The sequence below is a fragment of the Lepidochelys olivacea genome (genome assembly GCF_965140295.1).
Source record: "Lepidochelys olivacea isolate rLepOli2 genome assembly, chromosome: 15".
Taxonomy (NCBI): domain Eukaryota; kingdom Metazoa; phylum Chordata; order Testudines; family Cheloniidae; genus Lepidochelys; species Lepidochelys olivacea.
In genome coordinates, this window is record NC_140425.1 from 35436345 (window position 1) to 35463442 (window position 27098).

The window sequence follows — 27098 nt, forward strand, 5'->3', positions numbered from 1 at the left end:
TGATTTGTCTTTGTTGCTTGTTCTTTCCCCAACTTACTATTGAGAGGTCTGGCAGGTTGTGTCCTTCCTTGTACTCTTAAGGTTGTCAGATTGGACTCCAGCAGTGTGTATTCACCTTGTCCTTTGAATGTGATGTTAGCTCCATCGAATGTGAGGAAGTGAGGATCCCCAAAAGCAGAAGCTGTTTTACACACATACGTTTAAATAATAAAAACCAAAAAAAACACAACAATTATGTGCTCCATGGCTCACTAGATAATTTTTGTGAGGCTTCCAGGGGACAGCATTCATACAGAGAGAAGAAAATATGAAAGGAGTACAGAGGGAGTGTTTCCCAATGCCACTGGTAGCACCAGAAGGGAGTAAATGCATGGCGTAGGGCCAAGGCCCAGAACTCAGACAGCACTGTAGGACTAGCAAGAACTATTTTTTGACACATCACTGCTTCCATTCGCTGATACTCTGACCATGCACCTCCTGACCATTGTTAGTATGGCTCTGTCTGATAAAGACATAACATACTCCTTAGGAAATCACTCATTCTATCACCCCTGGTGCCACTCCAGTTGTGTCACTTCAAGCAGAGACTAGGCACATGCATTTTTACCGATGTGCAATTTATATCTGACCAGATTATGTCTCAATGACACAATAGTAAACATGTTGGTGGCACATCTATGCTAGTGCTGCAACACTATTGGTGCTGCTGAACCAGTGCTAGAGCAACAGTGGGAGAGTTCAGAAAATATGCCAGTTAGACAAGGCTTTGGTATGTACTGAGAAAATATCCGAATTATACTCCACATTCAGAGAACAACCTCTAAGAGATTGTGTGAAACAGATTTGACCTGTAGAGCTTGCAGCACTGGGAGACCCAAGTCAGCCAGTAACACCAACAGCCCCAGGACAGCCGGTAGTCCTGGGAGAGCCAGATGAGCCAAGAAACATGGGAGAATTTGGAGACAGAGGGGAGCTGCCAACAGTAGGAAATGAAGGGAGAGACAGAAGGCTAGGGAGAACTGGCACTAGTGGGAATGTTGACTGTAGTAGGAGAGTCAGGAATCCTGGAATTACCAGCTCCCCCATGTCATCTTCTTAGCTGGGTCACCTGTGAACCTTCTCCAGTTATGCACTGGTCTCTGGTAGTTTCTCCCTGCCCTAAAACAATCCCAACTCCCTCTTGTTTCTGTGTATTAGGGAGAAGGCAGGATTTCGCAGTGCAGGGGAGAGCAGGGCAGGTTGGTGGAATAAGGGTGGGACCACCAGTGGTATGCCAGCCATTCCTCCTAATTTAATTTTTATTTTTAACAGTGTTATTAATTATATTCATATTGACAACAATATCATACTCATTGTGGTTGCATAGAAGCCCCAACCAGGAATCAGAGCCCCATTGGGCTGGTCACTGCACAGGTGTAATAAAAAGACAGTAGCCGGGTTAGCATGTGGCAGAAGGGAAGAGATGGAGACAAACAACTGAGCGAGAAAGAGAGGAGGGAGGACTACATTACAGTGAGATGATTATTATTGGTATAAATAGTAGCAGTCTCAGCATACCAACTGTCTAGCTATTGTCATGAATTGTCATAAGCAACAGCCCCTCTGTTCTTTCTGGCATAGCATCCACTGATGGCTAAAAGCCTTGGGAATTAGCTAGTCCTCAGATAAATTTAACCTTATGATGAGCCAGGCTCCTAAGAGCTACTGAGGAAATTGAGAGTTCAGGATCCTAGAGCGGCAGAGTAGAGCAAGTACAATCCTTGCCCTCGACAGTTCTTCCAAACTGTTTACCATGACAGTTGTTGGCAAATTTAGACTGGCACATTGGACTCCCATCCATGACATAACTTCTGAGAGTATACGCAAAAAGAAAAGGAGTACTTGTGGCACCTTAGAGACTAACCAATTTATTTGAGCATAAGCGTTTGTGAGCTACAGCTCACTTCATCGGACACATCTGATGAAGTGAGCTGTAGCTCACGAAAGCTTATGCTCAAATAAATTGGTTAGTCTCTAAGGTGCCACAAGTCCTCCTTTTCTTTTTGTGAATACAGACTAACACGGCTGTTACTCTGAATTCTGAGACTATATCTTTTATGCATCCAAACAAAAAAACATCTTTACTATTCAGTGGAACTCTGAAGCCCTTACCAACCCGAGGAGGTTTGTAAGTCCTGCAGTCACTGGAGGGACGGTGCTTCAGGTAGAACTGACAGTTATCAGACCACAGACAGCAGTAATAAAAGCTGATGACATCATAAAGCCAATGAGAAAAACCAGGAACCCTAGGCGGCTTTTTGAAAGGTGGAGAACCCCAGTCATGGCCTCGATCAGGTGTACTTCCCCCTATGGAGTCTCGTGTGAGGATCTGGGTACCTGTGGAGTCATAGCAGCACTGCTGTCCCGATGCATACTGGGGGCTGGTTGGAGAAATGCATTGAGAAGAAAGATTCACCATTTCAGCTTTGAAGTACAAATATTTATGAGTTTGGAGCTCAAGTGTTTTTTTGTTTATTGACATTACAAGACATTCTGTAATGTCTATGGTGATTAGATGGGCCCAGTTAAGATTTTTCCATCCCTGAAAGTTAGTTTAGGTTAGGATAAAGTATGGAGTCACTAATTTGGGATAAGACAAGAAAGGATTTTTACATCCAAGAGCTTGTCTGTACTAGGAAGTTGCACTAATCAACTAAAATTGATTTATAATTGAACTAGTTAAATGGCCACATACCGTAAATTACTGAATTAAATTAAACTGATAAAAGCAAAATTTAAATTGATTTAATTAGGTCTACTTTAGGGATTCACACTAGTTTAACTATATTGAGTTTAAAATAAATGTAGTTAAACTTGTGCCATTTTGTGGTATAAAAAAGGCCTATCTCAGCAGCATAGACAACAAGTGAATTGGGGTTGGGGAGCGAGGGGAGATAGAGAAAGAGGCTATTGCATGCTAAAGAGTTCAGGTCCTGACAACCTGTATAGTCCCCCTATGGTTGTGCTATCACCTAAGACTGAACAAATCAAAATACTGCATACAACTGGAATATAAATAAGATTCGAAGGACAGAGACTGCAACTAAGGAAACACTGGGGCTTAAATCTGCAACAGGATTTATACACCTACAGCTCAGATTTAGGTTCTATTGTGATCCACAAAACCCCTGCTCAGCTGCTGCCTAAACTCATTTGGCACCTAAATTTCTGCCGTAAAAGTCCCCTAGGTGGCTAGATTTCTTCCTCTGGGTATGCACACTCCTGTCTCAGGCAGGTGTCCAGATGCCTATCTCATGCCGAAGACCCAGGACAATCTTCAAACCAAATAGAGATGATGAGCAGGGGAGTGCTATTCTTGCTTGCGGGACCTGATCTGGTAAACTTATTCTGAGCATACCTGATCCCACACAAAATAGCGGCCCACTAGTAAGGGGACTCACCCAGGATGTGGGAGACTTCCGTTCAATTCCGCCCCTCTGCGTGAGAAAGGATGAGAAGGCGTCTCCCATCTATCAGGTGATTGCCCTAACCACTGGAGTATGTAGGTCCCTCTGACTCTCTTGTTGAAGCTATTCCACTTAACTAATTAAATATTAATTGGGCCAGAAATAGTGAGAATAACTCCACAGTTCACTGCTTAGGGCATTTACCTGAGAGGCAAAAGATCCCTGTTTAAGGAAAGAACATACCCCCTAGTGTACCTCTACACAGCAAGTGGCAGTGAGTTTCAGAGCCTGGGTCAACAAACTCAGGCTCATGCTATGCACTAAAAATAGACATGCAGACAGACATTCAGGGTTGGGCTGGGGAGAAGTTTTTAGTGCTGTAGTGCAAGCCCGAGTCTGTTGACCCGGCTCTGAGACTTGCTGCCACTCATTGTGTAGATGTACACTTAGAGTCCAGAGAATTTTCACAATGAATTATAACAAATTAAAGGCAAGTCAAATTTGGGGACATAAACTGTCTGATAATGCTCCTTTGAATGCTTAATAAAAAAGCAGGTATTTACCTGGCCTGAATGGCCCTTACACAGTGCACAGCTCCAGGATGGTAAGTGCACACACTCCCTTTTTCAATGTCACACCCATAATCAGTCTGAAAGAGACAAATGTTCATACTTGCTGGAATTCCTGTTGTGTCCTTTTTGTTTTGTCTATGTCTCTTTGGGATGTGCTGGTCACAACTCCATAGTTAAGGCTAACTTTTCATTAGAACAAGCCATTAACATGATTTTTGTGTGATCAGTTTAGGCTAAGAGGAGAAATTTCTCCTAAAGCTTCAAACATCTAGGATAAATGTGAAAAATGTGAAAGAGTATGTTACAAGTTTTCAACCACCCCCCTCCTTCCAAAAGATGACACTTTACTCAGTCACAATTTCATATATTGGTGTCTGCACACACTCAAGCATAGCATTATTTCAAAACCAGTATTTCAAATTAAGTAATTTGCAAGAGCCAGGAGGAACAGTTATTCTCCTAATTAGAGTTCTTTGAGATGTCTCTTCCTATGGGTGCTCCACTTCAGGTGCGCATGCATCTTTGATCAGAGATTTTCAGTAGCGGTGCCCATTTGGCGCACAGTTGTACTCCAAACATCCTCATTCCTGCACTGAGGATATATGGAGCTACACAGGCAAACCACCCTAAGTTCCTTCTCTATCACAAAATTTCATGAGAGGAAACTCCAAAGCGGAGAAGTGCGGGTAGTGGAGCACCCAAGGGACACATTTCAAAGAACCAAACCATACTTTGGAGAAAATGTGTGTTGAAGTCCAGGTTGCAGCTCTGCAAATTTCATCATTTGGAAATCCTTGAATATTGCCAGAGAGATAGACTGAGACCTTGCAGACTGGGCTAACACTCTAGAAGGAGGCTGGATGTTGGCAGATTCATAATGAGATAATACACCCAAAGATCAACTGTGACACTACGCCCCATATTCTTCATAGAAATATTGTTGTAATTTGATTTTGGCATAACTAAGATGTAGTTTATGCAAGATGGGTCATGTGAGATATCATTGGAAAGACTATGATTTACTTAATATGATTATCCTATTTCTATGGATGTATCATTTATGTATCTAAAGTTAGGATTATTGACTATGTCAATAAGGACAAGTACTCCTTTTCTTCTTAAGAGGACTTTGAAGATGCTAATCTCCCACCTTCCTGGGAAGTCTTCCTGAGGACTTATCGCTGCTTTGACACTGCAGGGTCATGTGATCATGTCACCTGGTACTGGACTCCATCTTGGACTACTGGTATTTTTCCACTAGTAGGGGTGGGGATCAAACTGGGAAACTGAGGGTGCCTGCCATATGTAAATCCTATTTAAGGTTGAAGAGCTAAGCTGTAAACTGCGCGGCCGCATGGCACCCTTCTTAGCACCACACAGGTGCTCAGGGAAACCCCCCTGGCCCTGGCTCCGGCCTGGCCCCAGACACGGCCCAGCCCAGCTGAGAAGGAACTGAGGCAGATTCACCCATGCTGTTCTATATAGCCTCGGTACGGGGATGTTCGAAGCGCATGCATGGGCTGTACAGGCACTGCTACCAAAAAATCTGTGATCAAAGGTGCATGGGGCACGTGCATACCTGAATTGGAGCACCCATAAGGACATAATTTGAGGCAGTTAAATTTTTACAGTTGTATGTGCTTAAAAGAATGCTCTGACCAAAAAGAATGGGCGTGCCCTTTTTTGGTTGTTTTATGATTTACAGAGAAGATCTGAAACCTTTTGTTAACTAGGTGTATATGTGTGGCATGTTTTTCATTAGTAATTCAGATCTTGTATACTCTGGAAGACTAAAGCAACTAAAGAATTAGTAAGATTATGGTATCACAAGAGAACAAAAGGTTCAGAAAGTGAGATGCGAAGGTTTTTTAAAAAGAAATTGTTTTTTTTTTCCCACTAGATTCAACATCACCTTTTCAATTTAGGTGTGAAAGTTCACAGTAGAGTCTGAGATATTCACCAAACTGAAACAATACTGCCAACTTCAAGAGACCAAAAACCATGAGTTGGACCCCAGAATCATAAGATTTATTTTTTACAAGATAGTATTTTTTCAGTCTGTCTTTTTGAGTTTTGAACTCCCCCTATCTAACACCAGTGTGTGTGTGTGAAACAAATAGAGTTGCTCACTCTCCCAAATTTATTGGGTACGGTGATTTTGCCTCCCTGCTGCAAGAGCTCTCACTCCAAAATCTGCCTGTCCTGTGTCCAGCAACTAATCTTATCCTCCAGTCCCTGCACCATCCCTTCTGTCCAAACCCAGCCCTGGCTTCCATAACTTCAACCCTCCAATCAATTCAACTCCTCCAACTCCCATCAGTTCTGCAACCACAGCCTCTCCTCTTCTCCTCCTGGGGTTCTTCACCCCCCGCCCCTCAAGCTTTGGCGGTCTGCAGCAGGGTCCCCTCTTCACCTTCCCAGACTGGGGTGTCAGCTTCAGGAGCTCTTCATTCTCCTCTGTCCCTGCCCAGGCTAGGTACTCAAGGCAGGAGGAGCAGCAGTAGTAGGGGCGCCATCCTGTCTGTTACTTACAGGAGGGGTGTGGGAGGAGAGTGCAGAGTTGTGATGAGCTGCTGGGCTCTTTGCCCCCCTCCTGTGAGAGCAGCAAGCAGAAGGGAGAGATTCTGGCAGCACTGAACTGCATGAGAGGATCACCAGCACCCTCTGAAATCCCATCAATCAAGATAAAAATCTCAAGAGTTAGCAATACTGAAACAATATTTTTAAACAAAATCTTTCAGGCCTTCTTTAACCATAATAAAACAAAAAAGGGCATAAAATAAACCTTTACAGGCCACCTGTGTTTTTATTGTAAGAGGGGCTGGTTGGAGCCTCTTATGGTTGGTTGCCCAACACTGCCCATTATAAGACCCTATTTTCAGTTGCTTATAACTTTGAGAAACTAACAGTTTGGGATGAAAATTTCCATGCTATGTGTTTGGCATATGCTGATATTGTTTTTATAATTTCAGCCATTTCTGAGAATGAGGCTGGGGGAAATATGTTGTTTTGCCCTCATTAAAAATGCTAGAGACCTTTTCTTTTAAATGCTCTAGCGCCCCCACATCCCTTGGCGGAGAAACTAGAAATCTGGCAGGGAGAGGCTTTGGTGTCAGAGATCTACCTTTTGCTATCCCCATGAAAAGCTGCCCAAATGTGGCCAAGTTATATGCCTTTGCAATAAAATAGTTCACACTACTCAGTAGAGACTTCTATATTACCAGCTAAAATCTCCAGCCTCTTGGCTCTCAGTGCTCAATCCACTCATATCTCCAGCGTGTGACCGAACTACGTGTATAACAACTCTACAGGTGACTGAGCATGCTCCAGTATAGGGCTACAGGGGTTCAGAAAGACTCACTCCGTAATTGCTGCTGCCAGCTGCTCTGGGTTGAGGTGGGGCCAGTGAGAACAAGGACCTTATGCTCTCAGTGCCCCTCCCCCCACCCTTGGCACCCAGGCAGCATGGAGGAGGAAGCTATCTGATTCAAATGCAGAGGGAACAAAATCCATACCAATGGGAGGGAAAGGAGTAGATTGGGACAAGGAGTCTAGTGAGACTGGATCTGAGGATGGAACACTGGGACTTGTTAATCAAGGAGACAGTAACCAAGGGCTAGAAGGAGAGGGGAGCCTGGGACTAGCGGGACAAAGAGACAGGGACTAGGAACCAGTCAGGGGGAAGAGGGGAGGAGAGATATCTAAAAAGGAGCTGGTGTGAGGGTAGAAATGGGATGGGGAGGAGACTGATTGGATTAGGAGCCCTGGAAAGGAGACTAGGAGCCTGTGCAGAGTGGTAGGGCAGGGGAGAGAGAGCCACGTAGCACAAAGAGCATGAAGGGGGAAACTGGGATTGGCTAGGCAAAGAGACTAGGGAGACAGAATTTGGGCAGGTAAATTTATTATGTCACTGCAAAAAAAATATTTCTATAAAAGGCTCCTAAACCTCTAGGTCTACCTAATAAAATATATTAGCTCATCTGGCTCCACATTAGACAGTACTAACTTACATGGAACCTGCCAGTGTCAGCTCTGGCTTGTGCCAAGGTGCAGGGGCAATCGATAATTTCTTCCAGGAAGTCAGGAAGGGTCTCCTCCCTCCTGTCCCATTCCAGGCACTTGGCTGTTGCCCAGGAAGCTGAGTCTTTCCTGAAGTCTTCCCCAAGGTGCCAGGCCAGTGCATGCACTGGGCTCCAGATTGATGGAACATTGCTAAAAAAGAAAAAACTTAGACCAACAGAGGAAGCATTATTTTGTCTTATTTACTGAATGCCAAATTACCTAACTATACCATCAAAACTAGAATTATGAAAACTTTACAACCTAAAGGTTTTCATTTGATAATAGTTGCTTCACTGTTACCTATAGATTTCCTGCCTCAAACCTACAGTGACATCACGCAATAACCATTCAATTATGATTAAGGCATTTTAGAGTTTGTGGTCCCCGAAACAGATCTGGTTGACCTCCCCCTATTGAACACTCAGCAGATTACTGTGAGGGAATCCAAACGCTTAATTAATCCCATGTGCCTGTAGAATGCTGGGTCTGGGCAGAATTTAAGCACTGTCCCTGGCTTTGGGCTTCTAGGCATGGTCTCCAGGTACAAACCTGACATCTGACAATCCTCTTGGCAGTGGGAACACTTCTGTCCAAATAGTCTAGGCTCTGAAACTAGTACCATCTCCCACAAGCCTCCCCAGCAGCTCTTGCACATCCCCCAGAATTCCAACAAAGGCATGTGCCTTCTGGTATGCAGTTTCACTCTTCAGCAATATGCAACAGTGAAAGCAAATAGACACATAGACAGACTTTGCACAAAATTCTAAAATACCATTACTCTTTACTTAAGACACAAAGCATGGAGATCTCAACAACATAAACATCTATATCCATTTTCCCTGCCTCAATTTCCTCATCACTCGAGAGTTCTTTGGGCATAGGCCAAAGCCATCCAGGATCCTTCCCCTCCCTGCTCCATATGACTTTTACTCCTAGGGAAATTCTGCAACAAAAAAATAAAAAAATCTGTGCACAATATTTTCAAATTCTGCATATTTTATTTGTCAAAATAACACAATATAGAAACACCAATTTAAATTATTTTTGGTCATTCATTTAAAAATACCTGTCAGCAAGTATGTCTGTAACAATACAGACAACAAAAAAGATTCAGAAAAATGTTTTTTGACAAATACATTCCTTACTAGGCACATTAATACAGAACTCTGAGTAATAATTCATTTAAACTACAATACAGAACCATATTTTCCACACCCTCCAGAAGCACTGCAAAGGCTGGGGGGAGTCAGAGGTAATGGAGGAGCTGAGGAAGAGGGAAATAATTGCTGGGAAGGAGCCTGAGTGTGAACTTGGAGGATTGTTAGGTATGGGTGGGAAAAGCATGGAACAGGTTTTTTCGGGGTCAGGGGTGGGGACTGATAGGGAGCTTCCCCCATGCAAACCCTGGCTGACCCCAGCCGAGATCTCCCATTCAGTCAGGCACGTGTCCCTCCACCCCCACTCAGACACCACTCCCACCATCCCCATTTAGCCCTGCACCCCCTCCCTCATCCCCATGTGTCTCTGTGTCCCCACTGAGCCACCCCTCTGTCCCTGTGTGGCCCTGCACCTCCCTCCCCATCTCCATGTTTCTCTGTGCCCCCACTCAGCCACCCCTTCCCCCTGTCCCCATGTGTGTGTGTGTCCACTCAGCCACTCCCCTTCCCCCTGTAGCTCTGCACCCCCTTCCTCCTCATCATGTGGTCCTGTACCTACAGTACCATTCAGCCCCTGCCCCAGTCTGTCCTCCCGCACTAGCCCTTATGAGTCCGTCTGTCTCCCCATAGGCCCTGTCTCCTGACCTGGCCCGACAGGCGCTGTGAAGAAGGCACGCTCTCTCTCTTCCCTAGCTGGCTGTGAGCTGCTGCTATGTTCTATTGCCATAGCAACTTTTCAGCAGAAGCTTTTTTGTGCAAAAAATTAAAAATATGCGTGACTCATTAATTATGCACGCACACAGTGGCACAGAATTTCCCCAGGAGTAGCCTTTCATCCAGAACATAGGATCTCTGGATTCTTCTCCCTCTCATAGCTCCAAGCCCCTCTCTTTTGTAATCTCCGAACTCTGTTGTCAGGTCACTCCCTGATCAGCCGCACCATGTGATCAGACCCCTGCCAGGTAACTATTGCCAGACAACCTCTGATACCCTATTCTCTTGGTTAGGAGCCAGTCTATGGTCTACAGTGCTTCACTTTGAATAGAGAACCATATAGATCAGAGGTGGGCAAACTACAGCCCGGGAGACCGTCCTGCCCGGCCCCTGAGCTCCTGGCCTGGGAGGCTCGCCCCTGGCCCCTCCCCAGCTGTTCCCCCTCCCCCGCAGCCACGCTGCTGCGTGGGCAGCAGGGCTGCAAGCTCCTGCTGCTCTGAGTGGCCTGGGGCGGCAGCACGCATGGCGGTGGGTGGGTTGGGTAGCAGGTCCCGGGAGGCAGTCAGGGCACAGGGGGGGTGGTTAGGGGCAGGGGCGTCCCAGGGGGCAGACAGGGGACAGGGAGCAGTTGGATGGGGCAGAGGTTTTGGGGCAGTATGTGTTCGGGGAAAAGGTCGGGTTGGATAGGGCGTGGGAGTCCCGGGGGGCCTGTCAGGGGGCGGGGGTGTGGATAGGTCAGGGCAGTCAAGGTACAGGAAGCAGGGGGGGTTTGGGGTGGGGGGTCCCAGGAGGGAGCAGTCAGGGGCCGGGAAGTGGGAGAGGGTGAATGGGGGCAGGGGCCAGGCTATTTGGGGGGCACAGACTTCCCTACCCAGCCCTTCATACAGTTTCGCACCCCGAAAAAAAAAGTTTGCCCACCCCGGATCTAGATTTAATGACCCAGTAATGTTACTCCTGTACCACTGCCCTTTGGAGTTCCAGCACAACATGGAGGTAAGAGGACAACAGAGAAGGCAAAGAAGTTGCGCATTCAAAATTGAGTTTGCAGCTTGACAGAAATACATACTGAGAATTAATAAACTCTCACACAATTCAAGAAGTGTATATATACTGCCCAAATCATCACAGTCTCAGATTAAACTGATTTTTAAACATATGTTAGTTTTTTTATTTGTTTGTTTTCATGTCATATTATCACTACAAGACAGAGTTAAAGTTCCTTGGGTGCCTAAACATGCATTTACCACCTTTAAATGTTTGGATTGCTTGTAAGTGTAACATTAGCTCTGGATTTCCTAAGTATGTAATGCCTAGTTTTGGGACAATTACACCATGACTGTACAGTTTTTACTCTTAAATTATAGATATGTAATCTCAACCATAACTATTTTAATGTTTTTTGTCTAGCGATTTTCTTATTTTAAAAAAATATTTAAAATGTCATACATGAACATTAAACAAACCCATAAGAAACCCACAGAGGATTTTACTGCGTGATATCATCAATGATTTTAAGATATGTAGTATTAATGTTAAATCATTTTAAAAAAAGTAACTTAAGGGAAAAATCACTGGCACAGCAAGGTAGGGCAATGTGACCAGAGCAAACCAGCCAGTTAAACAGAATTAATAGCTGCTTTCATTGCCAGAGCAAGGCAAAGCAGCTGAAGCGTACAGGTTAATCTGTTCCTCAATCTGCAGTTGAGCTAGAGGGTTGTATTAGTGAGTCTACCACTATGCGAAGGAGGCAGGGAGAGCCCAGTGCATGAATCCTAGTGTCTCTGTGCTTTAAGGACTCCTCCAACACTTGTTTCTCAGTTCCTCCTAGCAGGGTCACAGCTTAGTACACAGTGAAGCCCAGGCAACAGTGCCATGGGAAGCTTTTCAAGCACTGATGCCCAAGCTAGAATGGGGCCAAAGAACCTTCAAAAGAGTTGTGACAGTTGAGGCCAAATCATCTACCAATGAGAACTCCTGATCCATTATTTGGTGTTCAAGCATAAGACGAGAGGGTAGGAATAAATGGCCAGTTTTCAGAATGGAGAGAGGTAAATAGTGGTGTCCCGCAGGGATCTGTACTGGGATCAGTGCTGTTCAACATATTCATAAATGATCTGGAAAAATGGCTAAGCACTGAGGTGGCAAAATTTGCAGATGATGCAAAATTACTCAAGATAGTTAAGTGCAAAGCAGACTGCAAAAAGTTACAAAGGGATCTCACAAAACTGGGTGACTGGGCTACAAAATGGCAAATGAAATTCAATGCTGATAAATTAAAGTAATGCATATTGGAAAACATGCTCTAATCGATGTATAACATGCAGGCCATGCTGGAAAACATGATGGAAAACTTATGCTCTTATGAGAGAGCCAAGATAGTCAGTGCAACATTCACATATATGGTCCCCTTTTATCAAGCACTTCCTGAAAGCAGAGTTCTTGATATTGCCTTACAAATAAGCATACAATCATGCAATAGTGCCCTCAGTGGGAAACGATCCCAACATATGTCTTGTCTCCCTCATGCTGCTAACTCATTATAAGCAAGAGCAGTGCTGCATGCAAATTAGCCATAAAGGATGGGTGATAATCAGTTACCGCTGGTGTCACAATGGTCTCAATGAAGTTACCCAAGCTTGTCTGTAGCCTATATAATCATAACAATTAGATACAACTGATTTAACTACAACCTAATTTCTTCATAAATAGCCTCTGCACAAGATTCCAATTAATTTTAACCTATATGAAAAGTCTGCAGTGTTGGTATTATTCCATTGTTAATATCATTTGTGACCAAAAAAAGACTTTACGTAGATAATAAGTTTCTTCAGGACTAAGTTTGTAATTTATTTTCATTCAAAACCAAGTAATTTACTTACTTGTAAGTTCTCTGAAAATACACTCCATGCCCAAAGAGTAAGTAATGTAATTTGGAGAAGGATATGCTGGATTTTTTTTAATACAAAACAAAAACAATGAATCCCTACTTTAACTGCAAAAGAAAAGTCAACCTTAGGTACGGAGCCAGGACTGATGCTTCCACTATAAACAAATGCCTCTGTGTTATCTATCAGTTACTTGCCTCTGCCCATCAGAATAGTTGCTTGGACTGATTCTCAAAGCTCCAATGTCCCAGGTATTATAATCTGCTTTAGCAGGTACAGGAATGAAAGTAAATGTTCCACTATTGGGTTCTTCCTTTCCCAGGGTGTAAAGATATTTCCATTCAGCCATCCAATTCTCTGAGTAACTCTCACCTATTGAAGGAAGGTAGAAAACCCTTTTGCAAGGTGATAAAGAGCTCTTGACCACACAATGGCAATTACACTCTTTCACGTGTGTTTAAATGCAGAATAACAGTCATCAATATTATTATAAATTATTTATATTACGGTAGCATTTGCAAGCTCTAATCAAGATCAGGACCACATTGTGCTAGGCACTGTATAAACTATGAGTAAGATAATGCCCCTCCCTACACACATATACAGATTCCTGATTTACCTGTTTCTTGATATCCCCAGACTTCTATATTGACATGTCTAGCTGGAAATGTCTGGTGCATCCATGTGACAGTCAAATTTCCTCCTGTGTTGGGTGTGCCATAGTACTGCCACTTTGTGGCATTCACTAGTGTGCTTTTTTCTGCAGCTGACACTTTGCTGTGATGTACTGCATTATGGAACAGAAGATGCTCATGTGTTAACTGCTCATTTGCTTTCTATAACACTGGAAAAGTGGTTTTATTGTAATTAAGGGGTTTGCAATATTTCTAGTATGAATCTTTCTAAATAGAGTAACTATATAAAAAGAGCCACTTACACCTTGGTCAGCATGCCAGGGCTTGCTAAGTTTGTCTCAGATGCATGCCCTACACCAGGGATCAGCAACCTTTCAGAAGTGGTGTGCCGAGTCTTCATTTATTCACTCTAATTTAAGGTTTCGCGTGCCAGTAATGCATGCTAATGTTTTTAGGTCTCTTTCTATAAGTCTTTAAAATATAACTAAACTATTGCTGTCTGTAAAGTAAATAAGGTTTTAAAATGTTTAAGAAGCTTCATTTAAAATTAAATTAAAATGCAGAGCCCCCCAGACCGGTGGCCAGGACCCGGGCAGTGAAAGTGCCACTGAAAATCAGATTGCATGCCTCCTTTGGCACCTGCCATAGGTTTCCTACCCCCTGCCCTACGCATTACCAGACCAACACAAATGAAGACCATTGTGCTACATAGGTAGCAACTCTCCCATGAAAGCCAAAAGGGAACAACCTTTGGCTAAGCTATGCTTTTAGCCCAGAATATCTGATATCAGCAACATGAAATTGTGGAACAGCCTCAGCAATTTATGAAAGTACGGAAAGCCTCTTTTCTCAAAATATAAGGTACAAGGAGTGGTGAAAGCAACTTTTCTGAGGCCAGCTAATATCACAGCCCACACAGGAAGAACAGAAATGGCCAGAGGAGAAGGGTTATCCGAGGTGAGGATATTCATAGATTCATAGAAGGTTAGGGTTGGAAGGGACCTCAGGAGGTCATCTAGTCCAACCCCCTGCTTGAAGCAGGACCAATCCCCAATTTTTGCTCCAGATCCCTAAATGGCCCCCTCAAGGATTGAACTCACAACCCTGGGTTTAGCAGGCCAATGCTCAAACCACTGAGCTATCCCTCCTCCCCCCAACATATGATCTGGTGACTATGTGAAAGGACATGCAAACAACAGATAGACTGATAACCTGATAACCAAGTTGCAGAGTGAGGAAATGTGAGCCCACCATCCCTGGAAATCTCAAAGGGGATGAGGCCACTTTCATACAGCAAAGGGGAGATGCAGTGGGCTCTTCCATCTTCAGAAACATAGCCACTGGTTTCAATTTCCTGCTTGAACCTGTTAATATGGAGAATATAGTCTAGCGTGGCTATTGAAGGAAGATACTCTGTGTCTTTTTTGTGTTTCATTAAGCAAACAGATACCCAATAGTCCACTGTAAGTTCCCCGTCTTTCCCATTTAGCAGTTTTACCCTCATACTTTATCATGATGGCCACCAACGCAAACATGACAAGTGACTAACAAACAATAGGGAGCATGGGGAGAAGGATGAGAGTGACAATAAGATTGCATGGTTACAATGGTTAAGAATGGCACAACTTGATGTTTCTTAATCATATAAACTTTATTTTTGATCATTTAAACAAATTCCTTGGCTAACTCTATACCCCTTAGAGCTCCCTTAACATTATTCCAAGCCTCCGTTATATACAGAGTGACCCTGGGCTCACCACTTAGTATTTATTATTCTACTCAAAATTATTAGTTCATCTCCCCTCACCCCTAAAGTATAAACCATGTGTTTAGCTCCCACAGATGATGGGTATAGAGTTAGCTACACTGGTGCAACCACTACTGTAGAATGGCAAAGCTGCTGTTTGTTCTGGTCACATTCCACTGGTACAAACAATGGCTTTGCCTGTCTACACTAGAATTCATACCAGTATAGCTATACTGTACTGGCCACCATAGGGCAAATTCCCAGTCTAAACACCACCTAATTCAATGTATGCAGACATTTACAAAATTTTGTGAATTCATACAAAATAAAATCTCCTGTTTGTTTTTTTTCCTGAAAACATTGGCAGGTGTGCTATTCTGTCCTCCCCACAAACACACATCTCCCGCAGTGTAGTGGTTCCAGAATTGCTGACATCATCACGATTCCTAAGGCTGTAAATGATCCACTTTTGGTGCTTCTGAGAAAGGAAAGGTTACACCTGGGCCTATATTCCCTGAAGTCCCAAGGGTGGAAGGGGCTCAGCTAGCACCGGCCATCTCCTGCTACTATCCAGCTACCGATGATTTACAATCTATACTAGAGCCACCATCAATGCAAAATGAGATGAAGTAGGGCTAATAGCATCCTCTTCCTCTGAATAATCAGTATATTGCCTATGTCATCTGCAGAATCTTCACTGGCCCTAAGAAAAAGGATTCTACCTCCCATCTCACATCCCACAGCAAGATGTACTAACTGGACTTTTGGTCATTTCCCATTTGTTCTATCCTTGCACTGGAAAATTCTTATTTATTTATACATAACAGATGCACTTAGAATGTTTCCAGATACAAAATAAAAATCTCTGACAGAACTCCCATTCACAAAACTGGCTGTTTCTATATATACAAGGAATAAATAAAAGGCCCATGATTTTATAATAAAGTAATCCCACAAAATTCAGTTTTCTTATGAGAACATACAATTCTGGAGTATTCCTGAACTCTTAGAGAACAGACCAGTTCTTGGATGGACACGCCTATGAACTGACAAGAGATCAGGAGGATACTGGCAGTTTTAGGGAACAGGAATAAATTTGCACTCTTGTCTATAGGAGTCCTGTTCTACTCCACTTACCCACTCCTGGAAACACTCACTGACCTCAGATGTGTGCACCCCCATGCAGCAGCACAACTAAAATCACACAGCTCACCTGCAGCTCACAGCAGAGGAGGCATTAAAAGTCACATTTAAAATCTCAAAGTCCTTGCCTCCCATAAGGGAGCCCGAGGATGGAGAGATCTGCAGACAGAATTCACTGTAATCAGAACAGCAAATCCCCAGGGACTTGCAGGCCCTCTGGCACGAGCAGTTAACTAGTTCCTCCCCACATCGATGTGAACAAGAATCTTGGGCTCCTATTAAAAAAACGAAACACAAAAGAAACTGGAATTACCTTGCACAGCTTCAGACCCTCTATAAGAAACAATAAAGCCTGGAAAAAACAACAAGTAGGTTCCTTACCTAAAGGAACACTAGCAGATAATTTAGATTTAGGACCTGATACTCTAGTGAAGTAAGTCTGCTTTATCCTGAGCACGAAGTAGCCTTAAACCTAGTATAATCGGCAACTAGTAGTTTCCTCTTGCCTGGAAGAATCCCCTGGTGGCATAGAATTTCTACACCAAACCTCATCCTGTCTCCCACCTAGCACAAGGGGAGTGGCTGGGGAAAACTGGGTGTGGCTGGCATCCTTACAGCTCTGTGATTACCAATTTCCAGAACAGTCTCTTGGGGGCTGTAGGCAGCTAGCATAGCTCTAGGTCAGGGGTGGGCAAACTTTTTGGCCTGAGGGCCACATCGGGTTTCCAAAATTGTATGGAGGGCCGGTTAAGGGAGGCTGAGCCTCCCCAAACAGCCAGGTGTGGCCTGGCCCCCGCCCCTATCCGACCCCCACCCCCACTTCTCGCCCCCTGACTGCCCCCCCAGGACTCCTTCCCCATCCAAACCCCCTGTTCCCTGTCCCCTGACGGACTCCCGGGACCCCTGCCCCATCCCCTGACCGCCCCTGGACCCTCCCCCTCTGACTGCCCCTCGCCGCCCCATCCAACCCCTCATCTCATTCCTGATTGCCCCCCCCGGGACCCCTGCCCCCATTCAACCCCCTTGTTCCCCGCCCTCTGACCGCCCTGACCCCTATCCACACCCCTACCCCCTGACCACCACCCTGAACTCCCCTGCCCTCTATCCAACCCCCCCTGCTTCCTGCCCCCTTACCTCACTGCCTAGAGCACCAGTGGCTGGTGGTGCTACAGCTGCGCTGCCCAGAGCGCCAGGACAGGCAGCCGCGCTGCCCGGCTGGAGCCAGCCACACCATGCAGCACAGAGCACCGGATCAGGCTGCGGCTCTGCAGCTGCGCAGCCGCCCAGAGATTTGGAGGGGAATCAGCAGTGGACAGGCCGTGGGCTAGCCTCCTGGGCCAGGAGCTCAGGGGCCAGGCAGGAGGGTCCCGCGGGCCGTAGTTTGCCCACCTCTGCTCTAGGTACTCTGCTCTGATTCGTGGCAGGTCAAAAGCAGTCCCAGATTCTTAAAAGTGGCTTAAAATCACCTCCTTTCCCAATCTGTCCCTTAAAATTTAGTTTGGTTTAAAAAAAAGTTTTCAAAGTACTGGGCAGGAGCAGGAGTCATTTTTAATCCCCCGGTGATGGAGGCAAGGTGAGAGGAGGTGGGGATGAAGACCACCTGCTTCCAGTTAGAATCATAGAATATCAGAGTTGGAAGGGACCTCAGGAGGTCATCTAGTCCAACCCCCTGCTCAAAGCAGGACCAGTCCCCAGTGTTTGCCCCAGATCCCTAAATGGCCCCCTCAAGGATTGAACTCACAACCCTGGGTTTAGCAGGCCAATGCTCAAACCACTGAGCTATCCCTCCCCAGTTCATCCTGCTTCCTTCAGAAAAATAAATATCTATTTGTCAACTCTTTCTTTTTTGCAGGGTGGGTGGGAAAGAAAAATCTGCTGGCCCAGCAGGCAAGATGGGGACAAAAGTGTCACCAGTTGAGCAGTATAGGAAATGTTCTCTCCATAAAACTCTTTTCCTGATAGAGGAGGTCCTTCCTACTGTTTCCCCATTTCCTCCTGGTGATTAATTCAGCCCATGGTGAACCTTTTTTATCTGCCAGCTACCTTCCATACTGTTATCCATGAAGTAGTGTTGATAAGGCTGGGGATTCTAGCAGAGATAGGTGGAGTTATTCTAATGTGGCTCCAGTTTTTCCTTTGGAGAGGTTCCAATTTATCCAGCCTCATGTCTTATCACATCACTTACACCTCCTCTGTTTTGACAATGGCAGTTTCCACCACCTGTTGTCTGTTTATTTGAGTGAGAAAAGTATGAAAGTCTGCCTATTCTTCTTGCCTACCTACAAAACACAAACTCATGAAGATTATCTCAGGATAAAAGTTAGGAACAGTCAAGCATCTACTAATCTGGCTCCTAAAATCCAAAGATTATGCACCTATTGGACTCACAAGCTAAGCATTCCCCCACCTATCTTGTCTTTAGGCCTGATCCAGTAGACAAGTTCAGAGCATGTCCAAACCCCAACAAAACATATGGAGGAGATAGTGCTTCCTTATAATCTTTAGCCCAGTGGTTAGAACATTCACTCAGGATGTGGGACACCTCTGTTCAAATCCTCCTTCTGCCTGATGTGGAGCAGAGATTTGGACTTTGATCTCCCTCATCCCAGGAGTGTGCCCTCATCCCTGGGGTAGTTTGGGGTGGGCCACTGTCAATCACTCCTATGGAAGTTGTTCCACGGTGTATAAATATATAACTATTCATAGGAGCAGTGGGACTGAAACCTGGGTCTCCCACCTCCCAGGCAAGTGCCCTAATCACTGGGCTATAGACATTCTCACACTCTTTCCGGTCCAGTGAACATTTAATTATTTATAGAGAGATTCATACAGACTCACCCCAGAATGTGCAGTGATTACGGCATGCTGCAGGTAGGTAGGAGACCCAAATTCAAATCTCAGCTCCACATCAAGCAGATGGGAGATTTCAAATTTGGGTCTCCCACATGCTGGCAAGTATCAGAGGGGTAGCCATGTTAGTCTGGATATGTAAAAGCGGCAAAGAGTCCTGTGGCACCTTATAGACTAACAGACGTCTTGGAGCATAAGCTTTCTTGGGTGAATGCCCACTTCGTCAGATGCATGTAGTGGAAATTTCCAGAGGCAGGTACAAATAGGCAAGCAAGTTCTTGTCTATAAGGTGCCACAGGACTCTTTGCCAAATGCTGGGTGAACACTGGTATAAAGGTTATAAGGGGGCACTAATAACTTCTCCACTTTTTGTTGAAAAAGGAACTGTAGCTTAATTAATAGATTGGTATATTGATTAACCTCTTTGAGCACAGTGGTCAATAAAGGTTCAGTTTCTTGAGGACTGTAGCATCAGGAATATTATCATCAGTACCGCTAAAATTAGAGACCCTAGGGGCACACGAAAAACAACTGCAATTTATGTCAAGTCCCCTTATTAGCACATCCACTAAACAGACAAACAATCCCACAAACACTGCTATATAACAGCAGATAGAGTGAGAGAGAGAGAGAGAGAGAGAGTACCAAGTGCTTAGCTCTATGACTAGCATCACTCACATCTCACATTTCCTGCTGGGGGACCACGGACTGTCGGTAATTATCTTCCTCATCATCATCTTTATTGTCATCACCATCACCACCAGTGGTTGTCATCCTAGCATCTGCCAGGCAACACTTTATATCCTGGGTTATGCTTACACCTATGAAGCCTCATACATATGGATATGGGTTCCAATCCCTTTTTCCACACCCCACTAATTTAGGGGTTCCCCACTTTTCATTGGTTATTCCCTTAGTTCCCCTTACTCTTGTTAACATCTGTGTCAATGAGTTAACAAAGCAACTTGAGGTTATTACTATGGGGCATCTTGCAGTACTAACTGGCACACTGTGGTGTACTTTCCAGCCTATTGCTGCACAGTTTCCAGAACATCGTCACTTACTATAATTTTACACTTTACTGGTACAGGGTAATCGTTTGGTCAACTAGTTGTACTAGCCTGTTTCATGCCTAAGGCCTTGTGGGCCTAAACTGAATATTTTATAGGCCTGTAGGTCCTATGTTATAACACTAATTATTATATTTCACCTCTATATCCTAAATATACTTAATATATTTTATTCTTGGCTACAGAAAAATCTAGTTGAGGAATCTAAATCCAGGAGAAGGTTCACAGCTATGAATCCCAAGTGATTCACAGTGGAAATAAGTCTCTTCCTGAGGCCTGGAGTTAGGCACTTAACTCAGCATTTCTATCAGGTAGCTTAGACAGTTCAATACTTGGTGTGCAGATTTTTGTGAATCCCATTCTTGGGTGCCCAACGCTCCCCTGCATTATATAGGGAGCTAGGTGCCTAAATCAAGATTGCAAACTCCACTTGGTAGAAGGGTGCTTAAAAGTTAGGTCTTGCAATGCTGAGTGCTATAGTGCCTATGTTTCCCTTGTGAATCCCACCCTAAAAGAAAGTATGACTGCCATAAGTCACATCCTGTTCTGGAATGCAGACCCTATAACATGTTTGATGACATGTCATTGGATAGCAGCTTGAAATTAATTTTCAGAATAGTGAAAGCAAACACTAACTCCAGATGGAAAACTAAAAGTAATTGTACATTGTTACTAACAAGTTAAAACAATATCAGGGAATTGCCTCACAGTAAAAACCATTTCCATTAACTTACCATTCATCTGACTTTGCAGAAATACAAATATCTTCTTCTATAAAAATTTATAAAACTCCCCTATTTACAAAAGAGTATAGGTGTCCAAAAACACTCACCTTCCCTCTGATGAGCAATATTGCAGAAAATGAGGAAAGAGGCACAGATGCCAGTCAGTTTCATGCTTTGCTCTAGATGCTCAGGGATTATTGATTCCGGGGTCGTTTTTTCTCCTGATAGGCACAACGTCTTTTCAGAAACACTTCTTCAGAAATAACTGATTTCCTCAGAGTTCAAAGGTTCCTTGAAAATAACTGAGACGAAACAAACTGTTGGTGATGTTCCCTTCTAGAGGCCACACCTACTTATAACAAAGGTCCAAGCAGAAAAGTATAGAAACGCAAACGCAGCAGATGCCCTTGTTGCAGTACAGTAACTCCTCGCTTAACATTGTAGTTAAGGACAGGCAGGGGAGGAAAGGTGGAGGAGTTGCACTCTATGTAAGAGAGCAGTATGATTGCTCAGAGCTCCAGAATGAAACTGGAGAAAAACCTGTTAAGAGTGTTAGGGTTAAGTTTAGAGGCGAGAGCAACAAGGCTGATGTTGTGGTGGGCGTCTGCTATAGATCACCAGACCAGGAGGATGAGATAGACAAGGCTTTCTTTGGACAACTAACAAAAGTTTCCAGATCACAGGCCCTGGTTCTCATGGGGGACTTCAATCACCCTGACATTTGTTGGGAGAGCAATACAGCAGTGCACAGACAATCCAGGAAGTTTTTGGAGAGTGTTAGCGACAACTTCCTGGTTCAAGTGCTGGTGGAACCAACTAGGGGCCATACTCCTCTTGACCTGCTGGTCACAAACAGGGAAGAATTGGTAGGGGAAGTAGAAGTGGGTGGCAACCTGGGTGACTATGAGATGATCGAGTTCAGGATCCTGACAAAAGGAAGAAAGGAGAGCAGCAGAATACATACCCTCAACTTCAGAAAAGCAGACTGACTCCCTCAGGGAACTGATGGGCAGAATCCCCTGGGAGGCTAATATGAGGGGGAAAGGAGTCCAGAAGAGCTGGCTGTATTTTAAAGAAGCCTTATTGAGGGTGCAGGAACAAACCATTCCAATGTGCAGAAAGAATAGCAAATATGGCAGGCGACCAGGTTGGCTTAACAGATACATCTTCAGTGAGTTTAAACACAAAAAGGAAGCTTAGAAGAAGTGGAAACTTGGACAGATGACTAGGGAGGAGTATAAAGATATTGCTTGAGCTTGCAGGGGTGTAATCAGGAAGGCCAAAGCACAATTGGAGTTACAGCTAGCAAGGGATGTGAAGTGTAACAAGAAGGGTTTCTACAGGTATGTTAGCAAAAAGAAAAAGGTCAGCGAAAGTGTGAGACCCTTAATGAATGGAGGAGGCAACCTAGTGACAGATGATGTGGAAAAAGCTGAAGTACTCTGCTTTTTTTGCCTCGGTCTTCACAGACAAGGTCACCTCCCAAACTGCTGTCCACGGCAACACACTATAGGGAGGAGGTGAGCAGCCCTCAGTGGTGAAAGAACAGGTTAAGGACTATTTTGAAAAGCTGGACATGCACAAGTCCAAGGGTCTGGATCTAATGCATCCGAGGGTGCTGAGGGAATTGGCTGATGTGATTGCAGAGCCATTGGCCATTATCTTTGAAAACTCGTGGCGATCTGGGGAAGTCCCGGATGACTGGAAAAAGGCTAATGTAGTGCCCATCTTTAAAAAAGAGAAGAAGAAGGATCCTGGGAACTACAGGCCAGTCAGCCTCACCTCAGTCCCTGGAAAAATCATGGAGCAGGTCCTCAAGGAATCAACTCTGAAGCACTTAGAGGAGAGGAAAGTGATCAGGAAGAGTCAGCATGGATTCACCAAGGGCAAGTCAGTGTGTAGGCTCCGGTGACTGACGTCTGGATTCCAGTGACCAGCGATGGGGTTGTGGAGACCTCAGTTGGGGCTCCGGCGACTGATGCCACTCCGAGGATTGGTGCCGGAACTCCGGGGAGCGCCGAGGCTCTGGGGAGCGGCACCCGTGAACCAGCACTTTTCAGGTGACCACTGCCGGAGTTCTGGGGACCAGCGGCATGCCTGCGGCCTGTTATCACAGATCCAGTGACCAATGTATGGATCTCAGAGATTGGTGCCTGGGGCTTGGCAATCACTAGGAACCTACCGAGTCGCTGTGGGCTTGCAGTTCGGGACATGGCTCTGGTCCTGTTGAGCAGGCCAGGGTACGGTGCCATGGGGGTGATTTGTGCAGGGGAGCCATTGAGGGCTTTCCCCTAGAAACGGGTGGGCGGGAGGGATCCTTAGGCCTCTCTTCCCGAGAAATAGGTGTCACCGGGAAGGAGAAGATGTCTTTGGCTGCCTGAAAGGCTTCTGGGGTGGATGGCACCATGAGGTATCATGTGCGTCTATCACTCCCTGGGGTAGGAGGCAGGTCGCGGGATGGACTAGGCCCAATAGACGAAGCTGCCGTGTGGCTACGCTCCGGCGAGATGGCCCGACTCAGTCCAGGCTCCTCTTCTCCCTTGTCCTTACCTTTATGGAACCCCAGGTAGCGTCCCCTTCCGGCATGCTTCTTGTGCCTTTTGGCCAGTACCAGTGAAAAGAATCGGTGCCAGGGGGGCACACTTCATGTCAATGTCAAAGTACTTGGCACCGAGTCTGTATATGCCAGCTCTGAGGCCACTGCAAGAGCAGACTTTATGAGGAGCATGCGGAGTCTGATGTCTCTCTCCTATCTGGTCTGGGGCTTGAATCTCTTGCAGATTCAGCACTTCTCATGAATGTGAGACTCACCCAGACACTTTAAACAACTAAGATATGGATCGCTGATCGGCATAGGCTTCTTGCAGGGATCCCATGGCTTGAAGCCCGGGAAGCTGGGCCTGCCCTGTCCCCGAGTTAAGACCCTCAGGGGACTAAGAATGATAACTAAGTACACTAACACTATAAAGAAACTGATAACTACGTACAACTATTTACACAATAAAAGTTCAAAGTACCACTGAAAGGGAAATCCTTTGATAAGCAAGGGGAGCATTTCAGCACTGAGACTGGCGGTAAGAAGGAACTGAGGGAGGGAGCCGGCAAAGTCAGAGGACGCCAGAGCCAGTCCCCTATGGATACCACTGAGGAAAAAACTTCCGGCACTGGTGCATGTGGCAAGCACATAAACCTACAATAGAATAGACATGAGCAATCACTTGAAGAAGGAGGTTGAGAACACCTGCCTTAAACCCACCCTATCCCAGTATTGTACAGTCAAATCAGCACTGCACAACAACCCAACCCTAGGCTCTTACTCCATCACCCATACCTCAACGAGAGATAAGATATATATTTCCTTCTTATCCGTTTCTCCTGGCACCGGCAATACTCTGTATGACCTCCCTCACCATGCAGCCCTTCAACTGGTGAATGAAGACCAGAATCTGCACTGACAAGGAGGCTTAGGGTCAGTGATACACAGCGGGGCACCCTCCTTCTACAAGTAGCTCATGGGTGGGCTAGGAAGGATGTGGCTGTGTCCTCTCTATCCCAACTCGACTACATGGCTGAAACTGAATGGACTATGGGTTCCACCCTATCCCTAGAAGCATTCAGTTGCCGACACCAATGAGTTAGCGGGATGAACGTGCAAACGGTTGCATAACTATGACAGAGGCCAAGAGAGTTCTAGGTCTGAAAAGCTGAGGGAGGAGATGGCTGCACCCAGGTACTATGGTGATGGGGACCATTAAGGTACCCAGATAGAATATACAGTAGAGAAAGACAAAAGGGAGCAACTGAGGGAGGATGTGACTGACAAGGGCAGATGAGGGGCAATAAACTATCCTCAGGAGTCCCAGACTGGGAAACCCCTGAATAACAGGCACTGAAATTGCCAACATCCTCTCTGGAGCTGTGCCAATCAGAGACCAACATAGAGGGAAAGAGGAGTCACCACCATAGGGCAGCGCTGTGTTTCCCTACCCCAAGCTAGTCAGTCAAGGGGGAGACAAAGGGCAGTGTCATGGTGGCCCCTCCCTACAAGCCAGATGGGATAGGACGCCATCTTTCCTGTTAGCAGAGAGGGTGCTCCCTCCCAACTACCCCTTATTCTGACCTTGGTTGGACCACAGACACCAACCAGACTCCAACCCCACACCTCAGTGTCACTTCTCCAGAGAAGGTGCTTCTGCAGTAGCTCTGCCCACAGGTCCCCCATGGGGCCTTGGCCTTCAGGGCCTTGATTAGGCATCACCTTTCCTGTGCTCTCTAGCGGGCCTGGGTGGGTCTGTACCAGGACACAGGGCCCATCTCGTAACTAAGGCTGTGAGTTTGTCACAGAGGTCACAGATTCCGTGATTTCTGCAGCAGCTGATGCGGCTAGCCTGGGCACCACCTGAGCAGCCCTGGGCCAGCTGCACAGGCCGCTGCTGGGTCAGCTTCAGGCTGCCACGTCCCCCACACAGGAGCGGCGGTGGTCACAGGATGCCGTGTCTGCTCTCCTGCAGCAGTGGGGTTCCCGCCCACTTCCCCCCGAGCACCTGTGGCGACCCCAAGCTGCCCCTGCCCCAGAGTACCCAAGATTTAGTCTGGAGTATATAGTACAAGTCATGGACAGGTCATGAATTTTTGTTTACTGCCCATGACCTGTCTATAACTTTTACTAAAAATACCAGTGACTAAAACATAGTCTCATGGGGGCCAAGTGGGTCCAAACTGGGGGTTTCACAGCTCAGGCACTGAAGATGGAGAAAAAGGAGGAATTGGTGTTCAAAGCCCCCCCCATCTATCCACAGGTCCCTCTCTTACTCATGGGCCCCCCCATCTCCACTTGCACACCTCACCCCCCCCCATCCTCCCATATACCCAGTCCGCTCAGCTCACTCTCTCTCTCTCACGCACAACCCCCACAGGTACCTCACCCCTCAATCCTCCTGTCTATCCATGCAGCCCCCCATCCTGCTATGTCCCCACCCCCATGGGCCCCCCATCCTGTTCCCCCACCTCAGCCCCGCCCCAGGCACCTTACCCCTCAGTCCTCCCACCTACCCACAGGGCCCTCATCCTGCTTCCCAACCCCACCCCCGTACCTCACTCCCCAATCCTCCCACCTACCCACAGGACCCCCCAACCTGCTCCCCTGCCTCAGCCCCCCTGCCCAGCACCTCACGCCCCAATCTTCTCATCTACCCACAGGCCTCCTCCCCTGCTCCTCCCTAGCTCCCCTAGGTACCTGACCCCCCAATTCTCCCACCTACCCACAGGCCCCCCATCCTGCTCCCCAACTCCAGCACCTCACCGCTCTATCCTGTCATCTATCAATGGGACCCCCATTCTGATCTCTCACCCCACCAGTCCCAGGCACCTTTACCCCCCAATCCTCTCACCTGCCCTCGCGCCCCATTCCCAAACCTTAGGACGCTGCCCTGGAAAGGGCGGGTTTTCACCAATCTGTATAGCACGAAAGTGACGTTACTAGGGGAGACCCAACGTCCGTTCGGTACGTCAGTCGAGGCCACACCACGGCGCTGAAAAGCCAAGGTAGAGGAAAGGGATGAAGTAGTGCATTGTGGTAAATGTGGTCCAAACCTCTCCCGCCTCTATCTCCCATGAGTCCCTGCGGTCCCATTTTCCCCGCCTCTATCTCTTATCGGTCGTCGCAGGGTCCACTCATGGCCTCCCTTTTCAAGGGCGGGGGCGCTGCGAGGTCGGAAGCGTACGTGGCAGTGGCCGTGACAGGCTGTGCAGTGCCAAGTGGCGCCGCCATCAGAAGAAGGTCAGAGGAGCAGGAGGCTCCGATCTCACGGCGAGGGGGCCCATGACCTCACCAGCCTCAGTGCACCACGGGAATTGTAGTCTCCAATCTGGTCCACCTGAGCGGGTAACCCCCATGCCTAATCTCCGCTAGTGACCCATTCTTAATACTCTCCAGGCTTTCTTCCCGACTCTGCACCAGCTCCCCCAGTTACAGAACCGAAGCAACGTCTGGTTAATCTTTCCACTTGGCCAGTATTAGAACAAATACCGCCGCCACTTCCGGTCACTGTTCTCAGTCGGGCCCTATTAGAGAACTCCTAGGCCAACCTAAC

The 27098-nt window shown here is 46.2% G+C and overlaps 1 protein-coding gene across 1 annotated transcript in view; it reads right to left on the reverse strand.

Moving 5' to 3' along the window:
- KREMEN1 (kringle containing transmembrane protein 1) overlaps positions 1-26598 on the reverse strand; it is a 150180-nt gene extending 123582 nt beyond the window's left edge. The window contains exons 1-10 of the mRNA XM_084649363.1: positions 26397-26598; positions 21114-21308; positions 16432-16636; positions 14684-14835; positions 13456-13623; positions 13034-13208; positions 8029-8230; positions 4010-4095; positions 2152-2420; positions 38-181 (exon numbers count right to left, since the gene is read on the reverse strand). Of these exons, the coding sequence (XP_084505489.1) occupies positions 38-181; positions 2152-2420; positions 4010-4095; positions 8029-8230; positions 13034-13208; positions 13456-13623; positions 14684-14835; positions 16432-16636; positions 21114-21177 (1465 nt within the window). The 5' untranslated portion in view covers positions 21178-21308; positions 26397-26598. The remainder of the gene's footprint in view (positions 1-37; positions 182-2151; positions 2421-4009; positions 4096-8028; positions 8231-13033; positions 13209-13455; positions 13624-14683; positions 14836-16431; positions 16637-21113; positions 21309-26396) is intronic.
- Positions 26599-27098: the final 500 nt, after the last annotated feature.